General features: G+C 40.4%; 1 protein-coding gene across 1 annotated transcript in view; it reads right to left on the reverse strand.

The window, feature by feature from the left end:
• Tox (thymocyte selection associated high mobility group box) overlaps positions 1–17,151 on the reverse strand; it is a 283,439-nt gene that overhangs the window by 42,400 nt on the left and 223,888 nt on the right. Inside the window, exon 4 of the mRNA XM_038348106.1 lies at positions 3,330–3,611. Within this exon, the coding sequence (XP_038204034.1) occupies positions 3,330–3,611 (282 nt within the window). The remainder of the gene's footprint in view (positions 1–3,329; positions 3,612–17,151) is intronic.

Genomic DNA, 17,151 nt, shown 5'->3' on the forward strand with positions numbered 1-17,151 from the left:
GCCACAGGCTGAGTTTCTCTGTCTCCACTATTTCTCTGCAGGCTTCATTCGTAACTCAGCTGTCAACTCCACCCCAGAGCTCTCAGAGCCGTGGGTGGTGTTTGTGAGGTGATAATTAATTCTACCGGTGTATTTACAATACTTTTTTTTCTGCCAAAACAGAGGTATTCCATTTAATTGTTCAATTAGATAAACTGGAATCAATATGTAATTGTGTAAAGACAGCCTGGCGTGCTAAGATGTTTTCTCTGGGGAGAAACTCAATATTCCTGTTCGGTTCACTTGTTAGAAATGATTTCAATGATCTTTTTGCTTAGTGCTATTTCACCTTTAACTAGAGTTGCTGTAATATACAACACTGCACACAAATCCTACACACACATATAAAGGAAAAAAGTGCTGTTTAATTCTTAACTGTCATAAAAAATGCCTAGGCACTTTCAGCAGAGGATTTTTCTAGCAGTTTAGCACATAAGTTGAATAAATGGGAGAGGAATTCTGAATCCACAGTAAGCAACGGCATACAGAATTGTAATAGCAGCTGAATTTTCTTGAGATGTGTCAAAGAATAAAAAGCCATTTTTTTTTAAAAAAAAGGGATGTTGTTGAGAAATCCATCTCTTCAACCCCTCTCCCTTGCTCCCACACTAGTAGCCCAAGAGTCGCTGCTAAGACCCATACAGGCTTGCCGCCACTTACTTAGAGATGTATACAGGTTTCTGAGGTGTGAATATCAAGTGATTGGATAGGAAACTCATTGGTAAAATTTCACGCCAGCATGGAGGTTTATAATGTACAAATTCATGCCTTGGGACAATGACAAGCTGTGCTCCTAAAGGGTTAACAATAAATGGCAGAAAGCAGTTCTAAGACTTTCAGGTTCCTGTCTACTTAGCCACCATGCAGGTTGAAGAGCGCATAGAATGTTGCTGTAATTAAGACAAGTCCTGCATGCCTTTTATTGGTAGAAGACACTACTCCAAGTTTTGCATTAATTTTTTGAATTGTCAGGAAGGAAGTCTGATAAAGACATAATCCTGATGGAAAAATTGATCGTTACTGTGAGCTGAACATCAATCTCCTGGTAAAATACAACATATATCATTTCTGTCTAAGTGATTGTCTAGAGCCCACGGCTCTCTGGCCACAAGCATACAGCTGGTGTTTGTATTTGGATCCAGGCTTACTGGTTGTTGGGTACTATTAGAATAATCCACATTTTCTTAGGAAAACTGTCTTTGCTATCTAGATAGCTCATGTCCAGGCACTCATGAGCCTGGTGATGTATGATTAATTAGACTTCTATTAGTACTTCCTTCTGTTCATGCACATGACCTCACTTACCACAGGCCTGACTGTGAGGGTAGGAGAAGCAGAAATGTGTGCAGAGACACTCAGATTTGTACCTGAGATCTGATTTTATTTTTTTGGGGAAGTCAGCAAAACATGGGAATGACTGCCAGGAAGGGAGAAGTTTACAGTCACAGATCTGAAGAACAGGAGGCACAGCTGAGCACATGGCCACCTGGGGAGGACCCGAGTCCCTGAGGGACAGAGAGGACTCAGGTAACACAGGACACAGCACATGCCTTGGTAGTTTTGTGGGTAGGAGTTACCAGGCTCTGTGGGTATGCTGAGAGAACAGGGGAAAGGCTTGGTACAGATTCTGGGTTTTTCTGGTTTGGTCTTCGTTGGCTGACCCTGGCCCAGGTATAAGGCAGGGGAATAATGAACTGGTGTGCGAGAGCTCTGGTTTGGCTGGTTTGTATATCACAGGGGCCTCAGAGTGGAGTCATTCTTGGCGGCCATCTGTATCGCTGTTTTGAGATAAGGAACTCCCAAATACTAGCGCATCAAGAATTGAGAAATAAGAAAATATTGTCAGTGTACCTTCAGTGCTGTCAGTAAATTGAATTAACCTACGGATTACAATTCCTCTGGACTATTAAGAGTTTAGTGTAAACATTGGCAATCACTTGCATAGATCAGATCCTGTAGCATGGCCTTATCAGTGTGCTGGCAGTTTAACTCCACCCCCCCCCCCAAATTTTCATGAAGAAAACAGAGCATCAGACACACCTGACTACTTATTAGGAAGCTTCTTAAACAAATAAAAGAGGAATCCTGAGAGGGGGAGAAGGAGGTAAGAGCCCTTACTCTCTTACAGGGTGCCTGCACTCACCTACACATTGGCCTCCTACTGCCAACGCATAATCAAAAATAAAATAAATCTTTAAAAAAGAGGGCAAATAGAAAGTACTTGTGTACTGGTGGGCATTTTCACAGCCGGTAGACACACATCCTTCTCACTGGGCTAAATCTGGGCTTCATTGGTTATCAGGGAAGGGAAAGCAAGTGTTTGGTGTTTTCAGGCAAAAAAACAAAAACAAAAACAAAAACAAAAACAAAACAAAACAAAACAAAAAAACCATACAGGGTTTTGGTGAAGTCATTTATTTTTCTTTTCTCCTTTTAAAGTATTATATTTTAAAGGAATAATTCCTTAAACAACTTCAAAGGAATTTAAAGGAGAATTCAGCCAATTTTCCCCTGCAAGGGCATTAAAAAAGCAATCCTCCCTGCAAACAACTCAAAGAAATGCACCTAATGATAAAACTGTAAGGAGCCGCCAAACGTTAGCACCCAGGTCTCTGTCCTGCAAAGTCATCTTCTACTCTGCCCACCACTAGTGTGGAAGAGTTGGGTCAGGCAATCTGAGGTTGTCATCTAAGAACATTCCAGCACACACTCTGACCCCCCACTCACGTTCCCTGCACGGACTGCAGGACATTAGATTCTCACAGAACAGTGGCTGAAGCTCAGCTCCGTAGGGTTTTTTTCCCAGCATAAACTGGACCTCCAGCGTTCCACAATGGTGCCCCCTTTTAATCCCAGAACTCAGGAGGTGCAAACAGGGCCATCAGAATTTCAAGGTCCTCCTCAGCTATACAGCATCCCAGGAGTTTGAGGCTAGCCTGTGCTACGCGAGATCCTTGCAAGGAAGACAAATGGTCCTACAGGGAAAAATCTTTCTGGCATTCAGTAAGATAGGCTTGATGGCAGAAGTCGAATACAACAGAATTTATTCAGCCTTATTCACTAAGCAGACCATACATTTTAAGAGCAAACACAACCTTTGTGTTATATGTAAATACATTGAAAGGACATATAAGGAACTTAGAAGAGTAAGGGTAAGCGTGTGGTTGAAACTTAGTTTGTAAATGCTTCATTAACCAAGTATATGCTTCCCACCGATGTTTCTCACAGGGAAGATATAAGCATGCCCTCCTCACAGTGCAACAACAGTATCAAACAAACACAGATCATACCTTGGAGGTGTCTTCACCCTCGTCTTCATGCACGGAGCTAGAAGGCGAAGGGGTTGCAGACTTGCTCCCAGGGGGAGAAGGAGAGTTGTGGGGAACGTTGCTTCCTCCCATGTTCAAACCCAACTGTGCACTCAGCTGGGACTGGTTGATGGTGGTCAGCTGGCCGTGCTGCATCATGCTTGCCTGCTGTCTGATGTCTGTTGGCTGGCCTCTTGGCCTCATGGCTGCAATCTGAGGATGGGAGCCGTACGGAGCTCCTTCGGTGCTTGCAATATCTTGCATCTAAAATAAATGAAGAGATAGACACACTTTCAGAAACATGCTTCTTGAAAGGTTCTTTTATTTTAGCTCTTAAGTTTTGACTTTTTTGACGAGGGATCGCACACTGTAAGCCCAGGCTGCCTTGGAATTCACGATCTTCCTTCTTCAGCTTTTGGGTGCCGTGAATGCTATCATGCCCAGCTAATTTCTTTTTCTGTAACCGGTAGACGGTAAGATGTCCTACTAAGTTGCATCCACATTAAGTTTCTCTGCAGTATAGTAATTCTTACATATACATTACTCCAAAGAATATCAAAAAATAAAGCTTAGGTACAGCTCAGTGGTAACACGTGAATGTCATGAGCAAGGCCCTGGGCTTTATTAATCTCATTCCCACAACTAAGCAGCCAAAACCAGACTTTGGTAATTTGGTCAACACCATGTTACATCTACCAGAACCAACTTAGTGTAATTATATTTTTGTTTTGACAAGTAGACACCCTATTAATTTATATTTACACATTGTAACTATATATATTTATGTGATGAAAATGTCAACATTCTGGGGTTCGTTAGAATGTCATTCAAATTACAAAATCATTAGTGATTTTAGCATCCATTAAGCCCTGCGTTTTAATTCTGATCATTTAAGTAAGTTTTAGGAGACAATAATAACAAATTTTCTCAGTTTAGATATTTTTAAATTTTTTTGAGAGTTTCATACATAAGTACATTACCCTTACATCATTTCTACCCCTCCTTCTCCCAATTCTTCCTATCCCCCCACTCTGTATTTATTATATATATAACACACACACACACACACACACATGTTTATAAAACCTGCTTAGTCCATTTCATGATGCTTTTGTATGGTTAGGGCTGACCAGTGGGGACTAGATAACCTATCAGTGAGGTTGTCCCTTGAGAAAACTGATCTGTCTTCTCTCAACAGCCATTGGCTACCCACAACTCTTCATGTAGGCCTGAGGTTTGTGGAATTTCCTTCCTTTTTGTTGGCATGTCCACTGCTGAGACCATCATTCATGTCTTGCTTAGCCAACCACATTGTTGAGATTTCAGGGGTGCAGTAGCCATGTCGTGTCTACAAGACCCTCTCTCCCTGCAGCTGCCCTGGTTCAGTCTAATCTTTTAATGAAGAGTCAGAACGCGCTCCTAACTACTGTTCTCAGACTCCTATGGACAGGTGTTAGCCAACTGATGGACCATTGCAGTGATTTGATCGCACAGACAGATTCAAAAGCAAGGCTCTAAAACGGCAAGGTTTCCATATTAATACATTACGTTATCCGGGTCACTGCTTTTCAGCCTTAACGAGACTCATTCTTGTAATTCACGCAATGACTTTCGTCTCGGCAGGATTAAAATTAAACGCATTAGGGGATGAAGCACCGAACGTTATCTGGAGGTCAAATGCATTCATTGTGTTAAGAGGAGTACAGTGGATTTCAACGAACGTTTCTCTAGCAGCTCCAAACCTAAGGCAAGAGGTCCTGGTGTTTATTGTGTGGCTTGTTTAGTTCCCTGTTAGAAGGCTTGCTAAAGAGTGCTCAGGACAAGAGAACAAGTCTAGATGGACAAACGAGCAAGGAAGGACCTGACAGCTAAAAATACACATGGAACTGAAAAATCTAATTAACGCTATCTGCTGTTGCATGACAAAAATATTCCACACAGACAAGATGCTTAGTTATTATTTGTCTGAAATGTAATTAGAACCTGGAAAAACGCGCGAGGGCAGGCTAAGGAACCCGGTCCTGGCGTTTGTTTCTGTTTCCTATGTATGTCAGCAAAATTACTTTCCATGAGTGTGAACAGCCATTTCACAACACTGGTTAGATGCAGATGAACCTAGACTGAGGCCGTGCAGGTCCGGCCTGTGTTCTTGCTTCCTGGCACGCCTCTCGTTGGATCACCTCACCCTGCTGAGTGTTCTCCAGCTCCTTGGGCAGGCCCCACTCCCAACCTTGAGTAGCTTCCCTTTGGCTTCTAGGTCATGAAGCTTAGCTTCATTCATCCCATATGTTTCCCAACTTGCTAGTCCAAACCAATATTTTTGTCTTTTCAAAACCACAAACTATTGCTCTACTCCGCTAAAGGTAATTCTCACAGTTCATGAAGGAACCCGACTAATCAGTTATAGGAGAAACACCACTTTCACAGATGGTCTGCCCGCCGTTTTCAGAGTGTGCGCATGAGAGAAGAAGAAGAGAGAGGAGAGAGAGAGAGAGAGAGAAGGGGAAGGGAGGAGGAGGGAGGGAGGGAGGAGGGGGGGAGGGAGAGGGAGGGAGGGAGGAGGAGAGAGGAGAGAGACCGAAGCGAGAGAGACCCAGATATACGAGAGAGAAAGAGAGAGAGAGGAGATGGAGAGAGACTAGAGGAGAGACGAGAGAGAGACGAGAGGAGAGAGTAGGGTATTTGAGAAGCAGTGGTAACTGGTGTTCAGATTGTCAAAGCAGTGGCTATGATTAGTATAGTTTCTGTAGTGATTATATGGGTCTGAGCATCAGGAAACAGGAGGCGGAGATTCTCCGCCTACAGCTAGGTTAGGCAGCTTGTGGTTTTGTCACTGCATCAGGTGACAGCTGTCCAATGTGGAGGGTGGCAAGCATAGGCGAGAGACCATGCTTGGCTCTGCAGGCCCTATGTGCTCATACACACAATTGAATCTCAGTACAGCACCAACATTCCTGATCTACGGGAAGAACACGAGTGTTACCTTGCTCTCCCGGGAGCCAGCGTCAATTACTCAAGGTTAACGTGGGTAGGAGATTAAAGTGGATGGATTCTCATTGTTAAAAATAATAGTTAGTAAACGCACACAAGTAAACAAGTGCTTTCATTACCAATTTCCTCCTGAAAGGCATTGGTTGGTTGTTGCTCCTTAATGTCCAATACAAAATTTGAACCAGCCAGATACAGGATTTTGTTATCAACCATATTTTAAGTTCACAGTGCAGTCTCATTAATAGTGAAAAAATTTTTTTTTCATGTTCTCTTCTTGTTCCTGCTTGTAAAAATGTTGGCTGAGGATTAGAGCTGGAGAAAACATTAGAGTCCATATGCAGTACTCTGGGCTGTCTGGAAGAGCAGTGTAACGTCCTAGCATGAGGACGTCAATGTGGCCATCTTTGCTACACTTTCCTCGCCAGGGCTATCTCTGGCATCCAGTTAGATGTAATTTTAACTGATATACCCTACTTGGTTATAGACTAAATAATCTATTTTCTTCAACACTGTGAATAGTCCAGCACAAATTTTGTCACATAGTAGGTATTTGTCACATTTCCTGAACTGCAGTGAAGTGATGTTTTGGTCAGGTGCAGCTGGCAAGAATGACATTGGCTGTTGACTGGCACAGTGCATCCTCATCTCCTGGGGGTTTCATTTGCTAAGCCCTAGTGTTCAAATGCATTGGGGGCAATATCTAATGTGTGTACTTCTTTCTTTTCTTTAAGTTTAGACACCTTATTTTTCTTTCTCGGCTAAAAGTACTATATATTGGCTTTTTACCTTCCTGTTTATCTCATCATTTGGGAAATACACTGGATCTGAGAATGGGCTGGATTTCATTCTTTTGCAAATCTGATCTGTTTCTTTAAATTTTCCTAGCTGCTGTTGTACAGTAATATTTTCCATACCTGTGGGAGTAAAAATGCCAATTAAAATAATGGAGGAAGACTATAATGATGAATTATATGCACATTTTTTCAAACCCCTTTTCCAATTAAGGGAAATCTGAAGCTCCATTATGATCAATCATGAAAGCAAAGTAGATACCATGTGTTCACTTTGCCGGATGCCCTGCTCTGTGATGGACTTGCATGGCATATTTTTTTTTTCTCCTACGCCAGAAAAGTTCCGGGTTGAAGACAATGTTCAAGTGGGAAACATCAAGTACAAAATTTGACACACACTTCAATATGGGCACATACTTTGATTTTCTTTGAAAATGGAAAGAAAAACACAGGACTAAGTTGCCCACCTAAGACTATAATTCTAAAACATAATTTTGGTATAGATGGATTACCTCTACTCCCAGAAATCCCTTGTAAGAGTGTTAGCTATAGAGTGATTAGTGGTGCTGAAATTGCGCTCCAGAATAACATGGAACATCGGAGGCTTGCTGTTGGTGTTCAAAGTTGTGTATATCACAATTCCTCTGTCTTCTGTTTCATTGAACATCAGCATCCTTCCCAGTACAATGTGAAAGCCTTGGAAGCTATCATTATGTCTGTCTCTAGCAGGCAATCTATGTGAAACAGTTGTACATAGCAAGCTCTAACGACACCTCATCTCCCTTCGATCAGATCCAGCTGTTTAAGTGAACAGCAGTTGATGAGCAGAGCTCAGGAGCAGGGCTAGCCCTGAGGCCTTGTCTGCTAATATGGCTCACCAGCTGCTGCATTCTGGGGTCTATGTATGCAACTCTGGATTGGTACCCGATCTAGCAGGATCAAGAGAACATGAAGATGCTGAAGTTCTTGCTCTTAGCCCTGTCAACATCTGATATCCTTCGCTGTGGAGTGCTTTCCCCAGGGCCATGGGGAGACCAGACCCTCTTGGCTTTGGCTGAGACAAGTGCTTGGTCTCAGCCCCTTTTATGTACATCATCAAACATATAACATTCTTAGCATCTAAAGAAAAGCTTCTGAGTCTTGCTTTGAGTTGTCCACGCAGCCCTGCATGATTAATAAGGGCTAGAACGCCAAGCAGTTTTAGGTTTTATTCCCCCTAAGGAATTATACACTCTAAGAGTCTACAAAAAGAATGTAAATGTTGATATTATTTAAGTCCTCAATTTGATTACATATTTTGCCAAGGATTCAATTAATATGTAAATGCGTATACCAGAACAAATGTGTGGGTAAATTTAATTATCAAATTTTATTTATTATTTTCATAAATACATTTCCAAGAGAGAGCTTAATTATTTGTTGTCTAAACAAATTAAATAAATTATCCTAATGTGATCTCCTTGTGTGTTCCATTTATCATTTGCAAATATGTAATTTATATAAATATCAGCATTTTGGTATTAGGTGTTTGACACTGAACACTAAAATTGTCAAAAGAGACAAAAATACCTAAATACTACACAAGCTGAATTCTTAAAGATGAACAAAAAGTGAGTCTTATTTTATTTTTCTAAGATTTATTTATTTTTATTTTATGCACATTGGTGTTTTGCCTGCATGTACGTCTATGAAGGTACCAGATTCCCTGGAATTGGAGCTACAGACAGTTATGGCTGCCATGTGGGTGCTGGGAATAGAACCCAGATCCTCTGGAAGAGCAGTTAGTGCTCTTAACCAGTGAGCCATCTCTTCTTCCCACAAAGACCATGAGTTTTTAAAGGAAGAATAGAACATTTTTATCTATAACGTTTCAAGTTTAGATTAACTAGATTTCAACTCAAAATTTCCAAAACCAAATTTGCTTTTAGATTCAGTATTTCTGAATTCTTGCTTTCTTTCAAAACACAGCAGGAACTACTAGGATTCACTGCTCATCCAACCAGGCTGCCTCTGCGGCTAGTCAGCCATCTTAGTTCTGACCCTATTTGGCGTTTCTTTTTCCACCTTGGGGAAGGGAGGACTTTTCAAGTTCTTACTACCCTTACTCTGTGGCAGGCATTGGTGTTGGCTCCTGGCAAACCGGACCGAAGCCTTTGCTCTGGGCAGCTTGGGTTCCGGTCTAAACACAATGCAGCGGACGAATGAGAGTGGTGTGCAAATGCTGAGTTTCCTAAGGAAATCAGCAGAGAAGAAATGGGAAGACGTGCTTTGACTTTGACTGTCTCACAGTGAGGTGTTAACTGAGGTAGAAGAGGGCGTTCCTAAGATTGAACCTAGCGTTGTTGTTGTGCCTAGGCTGGCATTTTATTTTTGTTGCTGTTTTGATGAGTTGTAGCTCACGGAGGGCTGTTGACACAGACCAGGAAGCCATGAAGCCAAGAGCTGCATCGGTGGTACCGTCTCTGAAATGAGTAGGCAGCTTATGGCCACAGAGCCCAGGGTGCCACTGTGAGAAAGTGTGCAGCCGCAATGAAGGCTGGGTTTATAGCCTGCTTGGGGTACCTGGTTGATAAAGGGCCCAACAAAATTATAATGTACGCAAAGGAATTATGATTCATAGTACATCTTTCTCACCCACCAACCTTGGCCATACCCCGTCTCCTGCCCATTCTCACTATGGCCAGGAGGTTATGGTGCATGACTTTTAACCAGTCGGTTAGCAAACGTTTTTGACTTGGATTGAGAAAACCCATTTCGGAATGGTTCATGGAGAAACTAATGGGATTAATTAGTAACTGTCTCCCAATGTGGTTTTTAAACTACTGACAATATCGTCAAGCTTGACCAAGCTTCAGCAGGCTTCAGGGCTCCTGTGCTTGGCACAAATCAGGGAAACAGGCAAGATGCAGCAGCAAAGGTTTCCTGTACATCACCAGTCTCGTAATTCCAATTCATGGCAGGACACGGTGGCTCATGGGCGAAATGCTCTACCTCATCTGGAGAATCTGGGGACCATGTGATCTACTTTCTGTTTCCCAAGACTTGTGAATTAGCAGTTTCTACAGAAAGGTATCATTCTGACAATAAGAATCTATAGATCTGCTCTTGGTATCTTTTGTGGATCCCATCTGTGCCTTTTGTGTGTGTATTACAGTGTGGGCGGTATTTGCTTATGAGAAGCATCTTGTCTAAAGCATATCCCACAAGGCTCATGCCTGTTCACACCTCCTGAGCTCTGATTTGCACAGAGACAGGGTGGAACAATGGCGTCTTAGTTTCAGGATGCTTTTGAGGACAGTGGCATTGAAACAATATCCTGGAAGTGCAAACGATGAGGAATCGGGAAGTCCTCTGGGGCTCTGCTCTCTGAGTGGTGACTTACTGACCAGACCCGGATCTGCATGCTCACAGCAGCCTGTGCCAGCCACCACAACACTCCACACTATATTTAGACCCTATTAACTTGTGCTCTCTCCCTTCCCACTGGAATGTCAATGGGATGCTGGGAGAAATGGAGATATGAGTGGCATGTTGACCTCTTCACATCAGTTCGGAACGGGGACACGAGAGTTCATCTGGAAGCTCTTAAATCACTGGCGACTCACGGCACCCAGTCAAAAGCCCATCTCAGGAAGCAGAATTAACACTCTGCTTTCATAAAAGAACTTCCTGGGCAGATTTTTGTATGTTTCCAGCTTATTAGAAATTTGAAGAAAAGTACAGCTTTAAATTAGACTTTTATTATGGAACCCATCCAATAATCCTTTTAATAATATATTATAAAACATTAAAATAGCATGAAACCCAGATAGGAAAAGGCTAGAAATCCTGTCCTGTCGAGCATGGTATTAATAACCTGGGAAAAATCAGTCCAGGCAAATTATAATTCATAAAGTGTCTGACTCTGTAAGTGACCTTAAGCTCCTCTAAAACAATTACGCTTCAAATATTTGTCTGCCAAAATTTTATAGCCTGTTAGATAATTGTACGAACACAGTTGTATGCAGTCTGTATATTTCTTGGCACACCTGATTTACTTAATATTAACATTCCTTACTCATTTATGCTTTTACATACTTTGAGTCATAGAGAGTCAAGGTCTCAAAACTAATCATAAAAACTACTGGCTGCTATTCATACTAACATAATAACCCTTTCTTTAAAACAACTGCCAATAAATTTCATTATAAGAAGTTATTAAAAGGGTTAAAAACCTATTAAATGTCAAAGAATTTGCTTGACTCAAACTTCTAATAAAGAAAAGAGAATAGGCTTTCTTTCTGAATTATTTAAATCTTTACTGACTGTGCACTGAACCATGAAATTAGAAAAGTGTTATTAGAAGTGTCCATTGGTTTTTCTAAAAGTTTCGGCACAGGATGCATCAAGCCATATTCTTTAACAAGACTAGTTAGAGCAGTGAGTTCCTAATCCTGAGCACACAGCTTCTCCTGATAGAAAGGCCATAATTAAAACTCTATTCTGCAAAATGGTGATAATAAAATTATGACTAGAGACACTCACATGTTCATTTAGAATATGGGAGATATATGCTTTAATTTTAATTTGGACAAATATCCATCTTTTTTTTATTCTTCTACGTCTAGTAAAGAGACCCTCACAATTAATGCTTAGGTTTTAATAGTGACTAATTTAAAACTAGTGTCGGTTTGAATTAACCAACATTTATAGGTTTATCACTTACCAAAGGCACACTGAAATTAGAGACTCATGATTCAAAGAGTTAAAAAAATCATAATGATATTAATCTTGTAGGGCAGGTTTAAAAAATAAATATGGTAGCAGTTCTTTCTTGTGTGTGTGTGTGTGTGTGTGTGTGTGTGTATGTATGTATGTATGTATGTGTGTGTGTGTATTTATTGAGACTTGAGACAGTTTTCACTATGTAGCTCTAGCTGGCATGGAACTCACCACATAGACCAGGCTGACCTGTAACTCACAGCCATTCACCTGTCTTTGCCTCCAGAGTGCTGGGATTAAAGATGTATGCCATGATGCTTGGCCCCAATAGTAATTATTAACAACACAACAAACATATCTTTTCTTGATTCTCAGAAAACAATACTTCGCACATACGATTAAAAATGGTGTGTGGATCCAGCAAGCGGTTTCCTATCTATTATCCATTTCCTTGTTGGCGCAATTCTCAGCCTTAAGTAGTCATGTTTGTACTGAAGGAGACCCTGGGAAAATAAAGGCAAACAGGACGCATCCTGTGTTCTAGGATCTCTCAGTGATGCACGCCAGAGGGTTCACTGCTGTGATCAAAAGTAGTCCACAAGAGATGCACAGACAACAATAACCACGCGGGTAGCACAGAGAACAACGAATGTTCTGACCACGCGAGAAGTGCAGGGAACGATGCTCTGACCATGTGAGAAGCTCTGAGAACATTGCTCCAGCAGGGAAACTGCATTGCAGTAAGGATCCCAGAAAACTCCTTCTGAAAGGAGGAACAATATTGAGTGGAGGAGGATACATGAGGATGGAACAGGTAGAATTTAGCCAATGCATGTGGATGTTTACATTTCCAGAAAATCAATGCTGTCTATGAAAATGTGAAATGTTTTTTGTTTGTTTTTGTTTTTCGAGACAGGGTTTCTCTGTAGCTATGGAGCAAAAAATGTGGTTTTTTTTTTTTTTTTTTTTTGGTTTTTTGAGACAGGGTTTCTCTGTGGCTTTGGAACCTGTCCTGGAACTAGCTCTTGTAGACCAGGCTGGTCTCGAACTCACAGAGATCCGCCTGCCTCTGCCTCCCGAGTGCTGGGATTAAAGGCGTGCGCCACCACCGCCCAGCCAAAATGTGGTTTTTAAGTGAAGGACAAGTTCCAGTTGTAAAAGCTCACTGTGCAATGAAACCACTTATACAAAATGTGACTCAGAGCTGTCTGTAGGGAATTGCGTGTAATTGTCAAGTGTCACACCTTTGAAGCCTTGGATACCTCCTCGCTAAGTAATAGCTGATGCTAACAGGACAACATTTACTAGCTACTAAATTGAGACTGAATGTTCAAAAATAACTCAGGCTTAAAAAAAAATACTACGTATTAAAAACAGTTGTGGGCAAACCAACCCTGATTATGTTTGCCTGGATCTATACAACACACATTCTAATACCTAAAAATGTCACCCCATAATTTATGCTTTTATAGATTGTCTGATGTGACCGTCTCAATAAAAATCTTTTCATTTTTATCTTTTATTTTAATTTTTAAAATTTATTTTTATGTGTATAGATGTTTTGCCTGCATGTATGTATGTGGGGGGTGCTGATAAGAGGAGGAAACAGGGCAACAGTCAGGGAGGAGTTTGTCTAGACTCTTAATGGATATTTTAACACACCAAGGGAAAATATTTTAATCAGAAGCACCATTCTATTAATTTTATTATTTTACCTAAATTTTAATAATAGCAATGACATTTTTAAATGTCATTACAAAAAAGAATTGTTATCACCTTAGAGGAGGCCTAATAACTATTTGATTTTAAATTCACATCGTGTTCCAACAGAAGAACTTAAACAATAAGATCCTGAACAGTAAGGACTAGTGGACTTGGCCATTCAGAGAACTGGAGGGAGGGGACAGTCACCAAGTGCCAGGTGACCAGTGAAGTCCAGCAGGGGCAGAGTCTTGGTAAATGAATAGGATGTTAGACTAGATTCTGAATAATTGGTAGAATGAAATATTCAATCAGTTCAAAGTCACGGGAATAGAGATAGCAGTAATATTTATTATGAAAATTTAATCGTAAATAAGAAAAAATTTAATGACCAAATAGGAAAGAATGTTCTATTGTGTGTACTCTTTGGACACGTCTTCATGCTTTCTGACCTTTTCATAAGCAATGCTGTGAGGCAATTTCAACTTAGGATAATTTTTCCTACATGATAACCCACACTCTGAAACAAAAGCCAATGGCAGAATGACCATCTAGACTAGAATTAGTGTCTTAGCAATCAACTATACATACTATATATGTATATCATATACATAGTATATATATGTATATGGTATATATAAAGTATATCTATATGCACTTAATGATTGACCATCGCATATAGTATATATACTTGCCAAGTTTGCTGTCCTCTTATTCCCTTATAACAAAATAATTCAAATGCTAATGTCAAATCGAGTGGCCTTAAAAATAACATTAACTGTTTATTACTGCAAGGCAAGGAATTTCCTACAAGTTATGAAAAATGTACTTTGTGGGTAATATGTGGTTTAATGACATGGTTCCTCTGTGTTGCATTTACATTTTTTGTTGCTAAAACATATTTACTATCGCTAGATTAATTATATGACCACTCAATGACAGCTCCGGTAAGTGGGAAAAATCTCAACTGACCAACTGAGGGAAAGGGGAGATATTCATAGCATTAAAAATTTGGAACTTATTATAAGTAGCAAGAAAGAATACCCACACAGCAGTTTTTAAAATTGAAGCCATCTGATCATTTATCTGAATCTCCATTTATAAAAGCTAATAGAATTTCCAGTACCTATTTATTTTCGGATGGAAAAGACAAACTCAGAACTTTTTGCAATAGTACATCACATCTCATTACCTCTTCCCTAGGCTGGGGTTTTCTAGTTGAAGACTATTTATGTCTGTCTCTTACAGTGAAGTGGGGAGTGGTTTTTAAAGTTATATCCCATACTTCCCTCTTTCTTAGCTTCCTTTGGTTGCTTTTTCCTATGGGTGGTGCTCAGGCCCCAGCACAGATGAGGGACAGTAGATTGGGGTTAAATGAGTAAAAGTCCCCGTCCTTGGGTCTTCCACAAAAGCAGTCTTCTTGGGGAGATTTTCTCTGGCCAGCTCATCAAAAGATCCACTCTTCACATCTTGACATGTTTTAGGGGCATAAACACAATCTACACTCATTTCAGACAGGGCTCTATAACCTTTAAGCTGCACACAACTTCTCAGGGATCTAATTAAAATATGATTGTTAATGATTGCTATGGTTCGGCCAGTCGGAGAGGGGTCTAGAGTCTACATTTATAACAGACCACAAGATAGAGTTCAACTGACTTTTTTTCCTTCAGGAGGTAGCCCTATGCTGTGCCCACTGATGAACACTGGATGAACTGAAGTGGATCTGAGTAGGTAAAGCCCAGAGCAGTGTGGGTCCTGACCCCCTTTATCACGAACACCTGCAGGAGTTGTCCGTTGCCCGGGAATTTCTTGTTAGTCTGGATTATACAGAATTGTCTGTCGGCAATATTGTACTGCGATATGGCTTTTTGGTTGGAGGTATCAATAGAAAATTATCCCCTATGGTACTGAGTTATTACCTTTTTATTTTAATTTTTTTAAAAAAAAGACAAGGGATGACAGGTTCTTTATCTGGCATGATAGTTCATTGCCTAATGTCAGAAATTCTTCTCCTCAAAATATTTCTAAGGGCCAGGCGGTGGTGGCGCATGCCTTTAAGCCCAGCACTAGGGATGCAGAGGCAGGCGGATCTCTGTGAGTTCGAGGCCAACCTGGTCTACAAGAGCTAGTTCCAGGACAGGTTCCAAAGCTACAAAGAAACTCTATCTTGAAAAAACAAAACAAACAAACAACCCCCCCCCCAAAAAAAAAACAAAAAAGAAAATATTTCTAAGGTACTTGAGAGTACTGCTCTGTAGGTTTATAAAGTTATTTAGTTCTCAACACTTCAATAACTTCAGAAATAACTGATCAAAATAAAAAAAATGACACAATTTGCAGGATACAACCAATGGATTGCTTAGAGAAAAAGTCTTTAGATAAATCAGAAAATGAGAAAACATGAAATCTGTCACCTAAGCTTTTGCCTTAGGAGGCTGGAAAGGAAGAGCAATTTTACAAGAAGCAGCAGAAAAAAAAATCAGTAAAAATCAGAGCAGGAAGCTAGGAGCTGGCCTCAGAAAGGGGTGGGGTGGGGGAGTCAACCAAGCACAACAGGTTCCTTGAGAACTTCCTGTTAATGCTCTCCATAGGCTAACCGACAATATGGTGAGAAAACAAACTGTGAATAGCAGAAGCTAGGAGGGGCTCACACAGCTGTTTCACAAAAAAGGGTGATTGAAGGGGAAATGCCAATGGCCATACTTAAAATTTCACATCTTAGACAATATACAAAAATTATAAATTGAAATTATAAAACAAACAAACAACAAACACAACCGTCACACTCAGGGAAACAGGCAACATGAAGAAGACAATACCCATCAAACCAAAGAAATCAGTAACCAACAATCTTCCAGAAAGAAATCACCATTCCCAGTGGATTTTACCAAACGCTTATGGAAAAAATAAATGGCTCAGAGCTCTCATAATGGCCTCCCAAATTAGAAGCATGTGAAAGAACTCATAATTCATTCTTTGAGAACATAGAGAAAAAAATTACCCACCTGTTTCTATCATGTTCATAAACATAAGCTCAATAAAACATTCACACATTTAATCCAACACTACATAAAACAGTTAAATTCCACAACCAAGTGGGATCTTAGATCTGTAAGTCATCAACGTTCACATCTCTCTCTAGGAATCTATCAGTAAGAACAAAATTATGTGATGCCATCCGTACAGAAGGAAAAGCACGTGGCAAAGCCAAAGACTAGTCATGATTTAAAAAACTTCAATAGGGAGGAATTTTCTTAGCCTTATTGAAAACAAAGTTAATAAAAACAATATTGATAGAAACTCTGCAGTTAATAACACACCGGTGACGGGAAACTTCTTTTCCTGAAATAGCAGAGCAAGTCAACGACTTCCCCACTACTCTGAATGAATACCATATTGAATGTCTGGCCAAATGTAATAAAGGAAGAAAGTGGTTACGTAGATAAAAAAGAATGAACAAAAATCCCTTTCTAGTCACAGATGGAAGCCTCTAAACAGGAAATCCCCAAGAATCATCATCTACAACAAAACAACAAGCAAACATAACAGCTATGCAGGGTGTGATGTCTTTTTGTAGGCCCGCCATGAAAAATTGCACAGTGAACATTTAAAAACAC

The sequence above is a fragment of the Arvicola amphibius genome, chromosome 11, assembly GCF_903992535.2.
Source record: "Arvicola amphibius chromosome 11, mArvAmp1.2, whole genome shotgun sequence".
Lineage (NCBI taxonomy): Eukaryota > Metazoa > Chordata > Mammalia > Rodentia > Cricetidae > Arvicola > Arvicola amphibius.